This window comes from Miniopterus schreibersii (genome assembly GCF_964146895.1).
Source record: "Miniopterus schreibersii genome assembly, chromosome: 6".
Classification (NCBI taxonomy): Eukaryota; Metazoa; Chordata; class Mammalia; order Chiroptera; family Miniopteridae; genus Miniopterus; species Miniopterus schreibersii.
In genome coordinates, this window is record NC_138107.1 from 72304082 (window position 1) to 72317513 (window position 13432).

At 33.3% G+C, this 13432-nt stretch overlaps 1 protein-coding gene across 3 annotated transcripts in view; it reads right to left on the reverse strand.

Annotated features, from left to right (window-relative positions):
• HBS1L (HBS1 like translational GTPase) overlaps nucleotides 1-13432 on the reverse strand; it is a 73238-nt gene that overhangs the window by 45540 nt on the left and 14266 nt on the right. Inside the window, exon 5 of one of the 3 annotated variants that reach the window (XM_081141186.1) lies at nucleotides 11241-13431. The exons of the other annotated variants lie outside the window; for them this stretch is intronic. Within the exon in view, the coding sequence (XP_080997312.1) occupies nucleotides 11972-13431 (1460 nt within the window). The 3' untranslated portion in view covers nucleotides 11241-11971. Of the gene's footprint in view, nucleotides 1-11240; nucleotide 13432 lie in introns of those variants that run through there. 3 annotated transcript variants of the gene reach the window in all.

Here is a 13432-nt window from a genome sequence, read left to right on the forward strand (position 1 = left end):
CTTTTTTTTTTTTTAAACTGTAAGTAGGTCTATAGCACATGATTACGCTGAAAGGGAATTAAAAAGTGGTGTGGCTCCATATTTTTAAAAAAGAACTAATATTCACTATATGTAGAAACACATATACAAAGTATTAAAGAGAGGAGGGCCTTAATATTAGAAGCAATTTATTCTGAATGTTGGCTCCACTGACTAGTTTTGTAGCCTTTGGCAAAATGTTTATCCATTTTTGAGCTTCAAAGCCCCCAACTGTAAAACTAGGATAAAAATAACCCTTACTTTAAATGATTATTGTGAATATTAAATGAGATAACAGATATAAAAGTTTAGTGCAATATTTGGTGTGTAGTTAAGTGTTCACTAATATTGCCTACTATTATTGCTTAAATGCATCAAAGCGCTAAGTTACAAATTCTTCATAATGAAATTAGTTATGGTTTTCTTCCACTGGCTTAATTGAATTTTCCAGTTTTATTCAACAAACATAAGCTCAATAAATATGAAAATATTATTTATTGAACCTTGTGCTTAAAAATGGCACCATGCTAGCAACTATAAAAAAAATAAATAAATCACTCAGGATTTTAAATCAAACAATTGTTGCATAGGTAAGGAATCAAAAACTACAAACTGAATAAAATTAAATAACCTAGAAAAGGATTTCTTAGGACTAATAATTTGAAAGCATTCAGAAACTGATACCCATTCTCTATGAATATCAAAGCCTCTTGAGTAATTCTAGCAGAAAAAATACTTGGAAGTAATTTTTAAATACCTCTCTAATGATAAAGCTGGTTTCCCTAACAAACCAGATTTATGCTTAAGATACTTATCAACAAAAACCAAACAAGGTAAAATTATTATAATAAAAAATTTTGTTGCAAGTAATACATAATGAAAAGGACACTGGAGTTCAAAAGAACTCAGTTTGAGTTACAATGTGGCTCTTGTAATATGGAATGAAGCAAATTATTTACATGAGCCTGTTTCTTCAATCTTCCTCATAGAGTCTCATAATGACCAAATAAAATACATACAAAGCCTAACATATAGTTTACATTCAACATATTATTTCACTTCCCTTGAGAGGTAGCAGCTCCCAGGACAGAATACTTTAAACATAGCCAATAAAAAGAAACAGGTAACACGTTCAGAGAGAAAATACTTAGTTATATTTGGTGCTGCTCTTAAATCAGACTTAGCCCCTGAAGGACCACCATAAAGCTCTAGGGAAAAAAGTCTGTGACTTAAATCTATGTCCCCAATGGCGACCACATTTCTCTGTAATAAATGTTGGCTAAACTGAATTTTGTCTTTTCCCTACTCTCCATCCCTTGCTATAAAATACCAACCACTCAAAAAATATTAAAAGGATTTATAATTGTCTTGGAATGAAACAAGAAAGTACATGCAAATATATGTAATCTGATTATAATTTGGTAAAAAAAAAACAACCCATAATTAAGATTAAAAGAAAACTCTGCATTTAACATTCACGCAATTCTTACATGGTTCTGGCTATTGTGAAGATAAGGTGTTTTGAGTCTGTAGCAAATTATTTTTAAATTAAGCAATTAGTGTTTCAGTTTTTCCAGTGTAGGTGTATATACAAAGAGAATCTTAAGACATATCTTAGAACATTCTGAACTAGTTTTTTTCACTCAAATAAACCACTTCCTTTCAAAAGCCCACATAATTTTAAAGCAGAAAGTCAATTGATGTTCAAGTTTTCTGTATGTATAAAATTCTTTTAACTGCTTGAATAAAATTAGTGATTGAAATTTTTTTCACCAATTTACCTAAGAAAAATATATTTAAAAGACATCAAAAATTGCAGTTAAATAGGTCTACAAAAAAGGATTCATTAGTAAAATGAAATATGTAAGCACATTACTAAAAGGTTACTATAGACTTAGAAGTATTCATAGCATCTCCTATAACTGATATGTAATACAGACTTTCAGATTAATCACAGGACTTATTTCCAGGATACGGATAATAACACATTAGACCTGGGAACGGAGAAAGAAAGTTCATCTCCTCCTAAAAATCTAATGTCACACTCTTCCATTTAGTTACTCAGGTGATGTCAAAGAGACACAGAACAATAAACAAGTAGGAAAAAAATGATCTTGCTGGAAGTGTCTATAGCCTGCTGGATCTTTTTAAATTTCTTGCACCTTCTTCTCTAGGGAACAACCACCTGCCATCAAGACCCAAAAATATGAGAATCAACATCTAAGTATAGATGTAAATAATATTTTACAGATATTCAAACAGTATGCAAATACACTACATGAAGTAGACTGCAGACACTATACAACTAGCATAATAATGCTACCAAATAACTACATCCTCATTATGTAAAATTAGGCTTTATTTTCTGAATGAAAGTTTACTTAAAGGGAAAACCAGATGAAATTCAAAGGGAAAGGAAAATGATACACAATAGGTTTCTAAACAGTATGAGCAAGCCAGTATTGTAAAGGCAAATCTTCTAAAAAATAGATCAATTGTGCAGTACAGTATTAAAGTATATTTCTCCAAAGGTTCCAACACTAAAATAACCAATTCTCTTAATGGTCTGGTTAATATAAAAATTGATTGGCTACATTCATTTGTGAGGCAATGGAAATACCAATTTTAGAAAAACAGTATGAAACGTTAAATTTAAATTACATAACTCCTTGGCCATATCTATAGACTATTTTTTCTTAATTCTTACTTATTTTAGATCAATTACTTTTCTAAAAGAATCAAAATAAACCCAATGTTAGAAAAAGGCTCAACAGCAATCGAAAGTTAAACCTCACTTCTCACAATAATATTCATTTTGTCAAAACTATTTCTCTTTCAACTTATGTTGACTAATTATAAAATTTTAAACTATAAATAGTATAAGACTTTTCTACAAAGAATGTTTCTTTCAAACAATATACTATATAATAGTTCAAGCTCTGGGTTTTTTGTGGAATAACAAATAAGACTCTATGTTACTTAATTTTAGTTTGGGGAGTGTTTTCCCCCTTGGTTGATTTAAGGTGGCAAACAAAATATAATCAGAAACCTGCAAGACTGTACCAGAATTTTACTCCCTAAATATTCATTTGTTTAGCAGTCCATTCACATAAGTGTATGACAAAAGTATACGATAACCCATTCTAAGCTTACCTGTATTTGCTACTGGTGACTTTCGATATTATGTATGTTAACAAAATGAACCAAAACATTATCTAAGTTAAGGAGACATACGAACATTTAATATATTATTTTAGAAATTAGAGTTCCAATTGACTACCATGATAAAAAGCTAATTTTTATATAAGTATTAAGTTCTTTCTAAAATATAAAAATATTGAAAATTCTCTAAATGAGTAATATAAGAGATTTCCTTCTAGACTGTTCAGTACAATGTCCTGATGAAGTCAGATTGATATGGATAGTGGAATCATTATACCTAAGCATCTAAACTTTTAAGACAAGGTCTGCCATATCCCATATCTAGAGAGAAATGACAAGCCTCTCAAATCAATCTAGTTTCACGGGTAAAAAAGGGATTTAGTCTTATCAAGTATCCTAGGAAAAGAATATCCAGTGAAAGAGACAAAGTAAAGATGTTTCTATCCTATTTTATGTTTCTATCTTATTTTTCTCCCAGAGAGAGAGAGGGGATAAAAGAAAAGGCGATAAAAACAACAAGAGCCCGGTCGGGCATGGCTCAGCGGTTGAGCATCGACCTAGGATACAAGGCGATCGGGGTTCAATTCCTGGTCAGGGCACATGCCTGGGTTGTGGGCTCGATCAATGACTCTCTCATCATTGATGTTTCTGTCTCTCTCTCTCCTTCTCCTTTCCTCTCTGAAATCAATAAAGATATATTTTTAAAAAAAAACAGGAAGAAAAAAGTTCAAAAGTGTGTCAGCAGAGCTCATGAGAAATATGGAAGGGGAAGGGGTACTACTACAGAAATAAAAGCCACACTAGAAACAGCGGAATAGGCCCGGCCAGGCGTGGTTCAGCGGTTGAGCATCAACCTAGGATCCAGGCGATCGGGGTTCGATTCCTGGTCAGAGCACATGCCCGGGTTGCCGGCTCGATCTCCAATGACTCTCTCATCATTGATGTTTCTATCTCTCTCTCTCCCTCTTCTTTTCTCTCTCTGAAATCAATAAAGATATATTTTAAAAAGAAAAAAAGAAAAAAAGAAAAAAAAGAAACAGCGGAATAGGACTAGGAGCAATACAATAATAGAAGATGGTACGGCAATGTCTGCAAAGCCCTCTAGGAAGGAAAGAGGGACCAAAGAACACTCTCAAAACTATAAATTAATTTTATATAATCTTAAATAAAACATTAGCTGTGACAAAAAACACACAAAATTGCTGAGATGTTCTAAATTAAAATGACCGCAGCTGGCAAGCAGACATGTCTTCCTTGCAGGCTGTGCTGGACCTATCCCAGATTAGCACTGCTTTACCCTCTCCCATCCTCTTTGTCTATGGCTAATGTAAAATCCTTTCAGAACTACTTATATTGTCCCCCTGCCCTTCTTGATGTTTGAAAATGCTGCAAAACTCCAGGATGATGGACATGTTGTCTTTCCTACCCAGCCACGCTGCTGGTGGTGTAGACTCCATTTCCCAAGACAGGTCTTTATTTGCTAGCAATGGCCTAATAAACTTCTTTTTAAAAAAAGAAAAAAGGCTTTTGGCTGTGGAAGTTAAAATTTTTTTTTGTTTAACAGCAAATAAGATCCATCATATTAAAAGAATAATCCATCATGACCAATTAGAATTAATCCAATATACAAGACTAGATCAATACTAGAAAATCTATTAAAATAATAGCTTAATATTTAACAGTGTAATGTCTAAAGCCTTTTGCATCTATGAAGACAGTATATTTTTCTCCAAAAATCTTCTGATAGCATTAAACATCTCAATAAAAATTACAATTGGATTTTTTCAGTAACTCAACAAGCTCTTCTTTCTAAAGCTCATATGGGAAAAAGAACCATGTGAAATAACTTGGGAAAAGTATAAAATAACAAGAGAAAATAAGATAGCCTAGAAAGTAATAAAAACCTACCAGTAATAAAAAGCTACAGTAATTAAAAATACGTTATTAGCATGGAACAAAACAAAAAAAGAATCTCCCAACAGACAAAAGAGAGAGGGGAATCTAGTATATGTGAGAGATGGCATTCCAAATCAGGTTAAAAAAGAGAACGAATGTGTCACTGAACAAAATGTACAGTTAAAAAACCAACTACTGGAACAAGGAAGGATGGCAGCAGAGAAACTGAATCCCTAACTTACCCCCTAATGGCAGCAGCTGATCAAAGACAAGTATTTTTAAAACAAAAAATGAACCTGTTAAACACATTAGAAGAAACAAATAATTTTTTAAAAATTATACTGCAGTGGAATGGAACTTTGGGGAACCCCCCCCCGTAAGATTGATAAATTCAAAATATATTAAAATTAACAATTTGTCTTCTAATGACCTTGAAAAATGACAACCAGAAAAGGTATTTTCCATGCATATCACAAAATACTAATTGACTTAGCATTTAAATACCTAAATTAAATATAAATACATTAAATCTACACACATACATACATGCACACACATTTCTAGACATCATTATTAAATAAAACCAGCAGAAAAATGGGCAAAGATTAGGACCAGATAGTTCCAAGATAAAGAAATACAAATAATATAAGTATATGATAAGACAGCCTCACTCATTAATGAGCTATAAATGAGAAAATATTTTTCTAATTATTAGGTTAGCATAATACCAAAAAGAATAAGCATATCTGTGAGAATGTGAACAGAAACACTCATAAACTTGTGGGAAGGAAATTAGTAGTACTACTACCTCTATTAAGGACAATTAAGGCAGTATCTTTCAAAAATTTCAAAGTATATACTTTTTGACCTAGAAACTCATTTTCTAGAAATGTAGGATGTTCATTTTGGGGTCATTAGCAATAGCAACTAAGAACACTTAAAATGTTTATCAACAGCGCCTTTTTAGTGTACAACCATATTATGGAATTCTACATAGCTTTTACGAAAAATGAGATTGATCTCCATATGCTGGTAAAAAAAGACTTGCAATAAATTATAAGTGATACAGATACAGAAGTGTCTGGTATCCTCCCATCTGTGTAAACATATATATGTATATTCTTATATGTACAATATGCAAGTCAAGTTTCTAGAAAAGTAAAGAAATCATTTGCTTACAGATTTGTTTATAGCTTCCTATAGGGAACAAGACTGTGGACCTGTATTACAAGTGAGACTCACTTTTTACTTTAAATCCTTTCCTACATTTATGCGGACATATTCTAAGCTGGGGATATAGCAGAGAACACATAAAACCCTTGCCTCTGTAGAAATTGCGTGGGGGATGAGGAGCAGTAGGGAGGCATAATAAACAAAAACAACTGTGTACACACACACACCCAATGATAGATGATGTAAGTGCCGTGAGGAACAATGAAGCAAGGTTACAAAGGAAAGGGACTACCTTGCATGGGGGATGTATGATTTTTATGTGGGGTGGTATTAAAAGGAATACAGTGAAATACAGGTGCATATGAAGGTTTCCCTACCACAAGACTGGAAGTAAAGTGATATATAAACTACAACCTAAGAAGCAATTGGCTAGGGGGAGAAATAATGGTGGCGAGAGGGGGTGCAAAGCACACAAAACTCAGGTAGGTATTCTTGGGCAGGTTTGCGCAAGGGGGTACACAAACAGAAACCAGTTCATGAAAGGTTTTATAAAATAGCTTAAAGGGTTTATACAGGGGAATAGAAAATTAAAGCTATATTTTAGAAAGTGTTTTGGCGGAAATAAACAGAAAAGAAACCAATTAAATGTCTCAGTAACTTTGCCCAAAGCTAAGGGGCTTTATGAGAAGACACAGCAATAAGGACAGAGTAGTGAGTCAAAAAACGTACAGTAAATCCTCATTACTCGCAGATTCCAAATTTGCTAATTCACCTACTCGCTAAAATTTATTTGTAACCCAAAATCACCCGCGGCACTTTCACAGACAAGTGTAGAGGAACAAAATATTTGACATTCTCAGCTGAGGTCATACAAAGTAACACACTGCCTTGTTTCAGCTCTCATACTGCACACAACTGTCCTTTTCATGACCTGTTTAGTGCCACATTTTTGCACTGTGATTTTAGTTTGTAATTTTGCTGTTTCAAATGGCCTCCAAGAATAGTGCTGAAGTGCCATTTAGCGTCCCCAAGAACAAGGCAGCTGCAGTGTGCCTTACAAATACAAAATGTGTTAGATAAGCTTTGTTCAGGCAAGAGTTACAGTACTATTGGCCATGAGGTCAATATTAATGAATCAATAATATATAAACAATATATATTAAAATAAAGTATCTTTAAATAGATACATAAAATAAGGTTATGTATTAAATTGGTTAACAAAAATGTTGTGACGAGAGAATCACAGAATCTAACCCTGTACTTCGTGTAGGAGCAACGGTTCAGTATTTACACATTTCATTCAGTGTTCGCTAACTTACAACTTTATAAAATATAACTACCACAATGACAATCAACTGTTTATGTACACACATATACTTACTTACTTGCAAAGCAGAAAGAAGGGGACTGGTAATCAGTTATAAGAAGTAAATGAAGGAGAAGAATCAAGGATTATGTTAGCTAGGTTTCAGGATTAAGCAACTGGAAGATGGTTACAATTTAATAAAGATAGGAAACAGAGGAGCTGGGGCAGCTTGAACCAGGAGGGCAAAGACATCAGCTTTGAAGAGTGTAATGCCCTGTATGTAATAAATACACGCATGTGTTTAAGTACTCAAGTCCCCCACCCTTAGAGAGTAAAGAATCATATCTTTGTTCATCTTGGCATATCTCCTGCAACTAAATGATGCTTTCCTTTAAATCATATAATATAAACTAGGCATGTCAACACCAGAAATGTGCACTACATCAATTCTTTTACCTTCTTTACTGCCACCTTTGCAAGTATATTACTCATATTTACCATAATCTATAACAGTGTTTTTATGTAAGTCCTAAGAAGTAAAAATGTCAAAATAGGCCCAGAGACATGGATGCATGGAACAGACTGACAGATCTCAGAGGGAAGGGCAGTGGGGAGGAAGGGTGAAGGGGGGTGAGAGATTAACTAAAGATCTGTACACATGCACACAAAGCCCATGGACACAGACAATAGTGCGGTGAAGGCCTGGGGTGGGGTGGGTGACAGGTGGAGGAGGGTAAAGGGGGGGAAATGGGGAACATCTGTAACACTGTCAACAATAAAAATAAATTTAAAATATATATATATATAATTTTATCTTTTTGAAAGCAAGAAGTCTAAATGACAAATATCTTACAAGGAATTCTGCACAACCAGGTAGCTTGTTTTCTAATATGTTTACAGAAACATAAAGTACCTTCAGTATAAATTATTAAAATACCATTCTGAAATATCAAGCTTATATAAAAATTCTAATAGATAAATTGTGGTATGTTTGCATGCCTGATTTAAGAAAACCTCAGAATTATCATTTCAATGTAGCTTATACAAAAATGTACACATATACTCAAAAAGTGACATCTTTTTATAGCCTAAAAACTAAAAATGACAGTATACACCTACACAGACTGAGCCTTATATCATTATAAAAGAAAACTAAAAAAGGTATTCATCTCAATCCCTGTCTAGTCAATATTATCTGTGTTTATAGATGTAACAGAAAACAATTTCTAGGCTACTACAAAACTGAATTTATACTTGTGTAGCATGAAGCAAAAAACTGACACATAGTCCTTCCTGAATATACAATGTGTACTTGTTTATCTGCAATGGTCCACACAGAGATTTAAAAAGTAAATAATCATACGAGAATCTATTATTTTTCTTTATCTTAGTAGTGCTTCCTTTTACATACAAAGAGAAGCACTGTATTAACTTCTTCTTGGTGTGACAATTAGTTGCATGACCTCCCACTGAATACTAAAATTTAAATATATTAAATACTGGGAATAGTTTTTACTACTTATACGATAAGAAAAGGGGTGAAGGAAAAGTTCAAGAAAGAAGGATTAAAAGCCAAACGGAGAAAAAGAGGTTAGAATGCCAGTTTAGTAATCAGGAAATAGGAGAAAGGTAAAACAAAATAGGAAGTTAAGCGAAGTGTTCCATACAGAAGTGAAACACTAGTTCTTGGCAATCAATCAATGGTAAGAACCATAACCAAAAAAGCCAACCAAAGATTCAGAATGCAAAAGGACATCTATGAACATCAGATCTTTAAATAAAAAAATAAAAAAAAAGTAAAACGGCAATTGTAAATGTCTTTTGCATTTTATATCATTTAGAATGTAATTATAATATTATTTCCATTCCTAAAGTAAAATATTAATGCGCTTGATCATAATGCAAATGAAAATGGCTTTGCACCTCAAAATTGATATTTGAACTGAGAAGCAAACCAAAAACAATTGGCATATCTGAGCTACCAACCAAGGCAGTAGGTGATAAACAGCAGCTGATGTAGAATATGCATTTAGTGTGAGTAATAATTATCACTAGGAATTTATCCATTAATAAGCAGGTCTCTTTTCCAAGGGCTAATGAAGAGTGAAAGAAGGGGCAGGAGGTTTTCTTGGTTCTCAAGACTGTGAGACTTCCCTAGTCAACAGGGCATACCATGTACATGCCTGACAGACCAGCAGCCAGGACAAGTAACAAAATAGGGAGACATTTAAAAATCATTATCTTCCCTACACTCTGTAATACAGAAATTTCCCCCTAAAATAACCTCATAAATGGTAGTTATAATCCTCATCAGCCAACAAAGGGAAATTTAGTTCACACTGCAAGATCTACTATGTGACTTGAAAACTGGTTTGTTTAAAAGAAGGTACCACACAGTTCAACTTCAATATGGGTTAAGTATTTGTGGATTCATGTGCAAAATGGATCACATATGTAGCACTTAACTCTAGCAGGAATTATTGTCAGTTCCAAACAAACTCTTAGAACACAATTCACCTATAAGTTGGAGACTGCCAATATATAAATCTAGTTGATGAGTCATACACTAAAAGTTCAAAATTACTAAAATGTTTGATCAAGGGCCAAAACTAGAAAAATAAAAATCAGCAGTTAGGGTAATTCAAACTTTAAAATCCATCATAAAGTATGTGATTTATATGATCTCCTAAGCATCAGTATGATGTGCACTGAAATATGTAATTAAAAATAAAACCTGAAGACATCACACGAAAGTGTTTGGTCAAGAACAATAAAGACATAATGCTGGTTTAAGTTTTCCCACCAAAACAGTGAATATAAGAACATCATACATAGCTGAAAAGACTGGAATGTCATTGTGCAAATAGAAACTAGAAATACCAAAAAAAAAGAATTTATCAAAAGCATAGCAAAATAGCTGCCAGAGAAAAATAATTTTTTTACTGGTAAAAGGCCAGCTATTTCATTTTCATTAATAGTATTTTAGCCCAGCTGGTGTGACTCAGTGGTTGAATGTCAACCCATGCACCAAGAAGTTGCCGGTTTGATTCCTGGTCAGGGCACATGCCTGAGTTTCGGGCTTGATCCCTACTGGGGGCTGTGCAGGAGGCAGCCGATCAATGTTTCTCTCTCATTGACGTTTCTCTCTCTCCCCCTCTCCCTTCCTTTCTCTCTCTAAAAACATTATTTTTTTTTAAAATAATATTTTAGATACTATTTTTTCCTGCAAGAAATAGTAATGTAATATCAGCATCCTCTTATGTAAAAAACCATAATTTCTATTTAGCAAATTTCCATGGTATTCCTGATGAGTAGAAAATATGAATTATAAATTCAAGTTGGTCAGATATGTTATCCTAAGCATCAGTAATTACTTTCATTCAACTGATTTCTTTCTCTAAGGCAGTAGTTCTCCAGAAGAAGTAACACATCAGAATCACAGCCCTCAGGGACTGGTTGACCATGTCTCAAGGGAAGCACAGTATCTGTTTTGAAAAGATTCTCCCAGTGATTCTGAATGCTAGGTGCAGGAACTGCTTTAAGGGAAGAATTACATAGTTGTACTGACTGAAGAGCTCTTATTTGGTCTGCTATGGCTGAAACTTAGATTGTAGCACACAAAGCTGTCAGTAGCAAAGAGGAAAACTCCACATTTCATTATTTATAGTAAAAAAGTTAAAGAGATCTGATAAAATTATTTATTCAAAGAACATGCAACCATACTTGAAAACTTTCTATATATTTATTTTGAAGTATGCATTTAGAACAAATGATTTTGAAAATGTATAAAAATAATTTATGTATTAATCCAGCTTCAATATTTACATGGTCCCTTAAAGGATTTTCATTTTGTATTTCAACAACATCCACAGTACTCTTAAAAGTCAGGAACTTAAAGATTTTTCTAATAGAAAAATTTTAGTTTCACCTACAGAAAAATAACGGAACTAGGAATGATACCACTAATATTTTAAAATGTAATTCTGTTTCAGCTATGCTATGCCAATTATACGAAAAATCTTCATCACTAAACTATAATAATCCTAAATGCATTTTGTTTAAGAACAAAGCACAAAAATATCTATAAAAGAAACTATCTCACTGTAAAAAAGTTCAATGCTTCAAACAAAAATACTGTATCTGAGGTTTGATTTCACAATATCAAGTTTTCATATGCAATTTGTAAACATTCACCCATTATAGGCTACCAACTTAAATAAAGTCATTTTATCACTTAAAAAGAGTAAAAACGAAATTTCAGTGCAAAAATACATATCAACTAAACTTAATTGACTTAAGACAATTTTAATATAAAAATAACAACTTAAATTCATAATATAAAGTCATCCTATTAAGACTTTAAATCAGTTTAAAATAAAAAGCTCTTCAACAGTTATCAAGTTTTCCTTTTTGTTACTATTCTCTAGTAAAAACTTTCTTTTGATTAGCTTTTACAATGTCATCAGGAGATGCTGATTTGAAGTCAAATGGTGTTATCGCTATAAGAGGACTTATTTCTTTGTCCTTTATGTCTTGAACTTGTCTACTATAAAGAAAAGTCTTATAAAGGTCAAGGGTGCGTCGCTTGCAGTTTTTCAATGGGTAACGAAGACACAGTGTTGAAGCAAAAGCTGAAGGTCTAGCAGCAAGGGCCTTGGTCCAAGACAAAGAAAAAGGTGGTTTCCTAGTCAGAGAGCCTTTATTGTTTTTCTTACAATCCTTAGCAGAAATGGAATGTTTCCCAAGCTTCGAACTCAAAACTTTAGTTGCTGGTGTTGGAGCAACTGATTGGTCTACTACAGATTTTGGAACAAAATTTGGGGTTTTTATAAGAATGCTAAGGTCAATATTTGAATCTCTTTCAGGTGACCTCATTTCAGATAAACTGAGCTTAAAGGAATCTTTCTTAATCTGAGAGTTGTCTATATCAATTGTTTCGGCAATCAAATCAGAAAGTGACAAATTCTCAAAGTCTCGTGTAGGAGAAGTTTTACGAAATGCCAAAGATGACAGAGATCCTGTTAATTCTGATACTCCAGTCGAAGACTGATACCGATTTGCTAGTTGTGAGAGGGGAAAGGATCCCAAACTTAGATCTGAAAAACTGGCAGATGACTGGTTACAAAGATCAGATAAAGTACAGCACTGACTCGGATTGTTTTCTTTATGGTCCTGAAGCAGTTCAGCTAGGGATGAAGTTCCACATTGGGAAAACTGCAAATTGTCATAATTCTTCGCACTTTGTTCAACTGAAGAAATGTTTCCAACTTCGGTCATTTTATGAGCATTTGAATTGTCAAGAGCCATGTTTTCCAATGAGCTAGTTAGGAGCAAAGGATTATTTAAACTTTCTAAATTGCTTTGTACTGGAATGTTTTGCAAATCAGGTAGGGAATTATTTTGAATAAATAAAGAGTTACTCGGTGTCGTGTTCTTTATCATTAAGGATTTTAAATCTGGTATTCCTTTAAACACAGAATCATCTTTGAAAACACGTTCAGATGCATGAGGTCTTACTACATCAGCATCTATACTCTTTGAAAGTAAACTTTCCAGACTATCTGTGGACGATAATCTGATGGATGGCTGACTTTTAAAAGAATCTCTTGGCATATCATCAATTAGTTCAGCTAGTGACAGCTCTTTTGTTAACTTACATGATTCTAGTTTCTTTTCACTTCTAGGCCTGTCAAGTTTCTTTTTTTTATGGAGTAAAAAGTGACTTGGTACAACTGAGGAATTACAATATAATCCACATTTTGCTACTGGACCAGGCAAATCAAATGGTTTGCTACTGCAATCCAAATGGCTTGCAGACTGAGGACAAGAGCTTTGAATATTATCAGTTAAAACATCAGAATAAGATAATAAGACTCC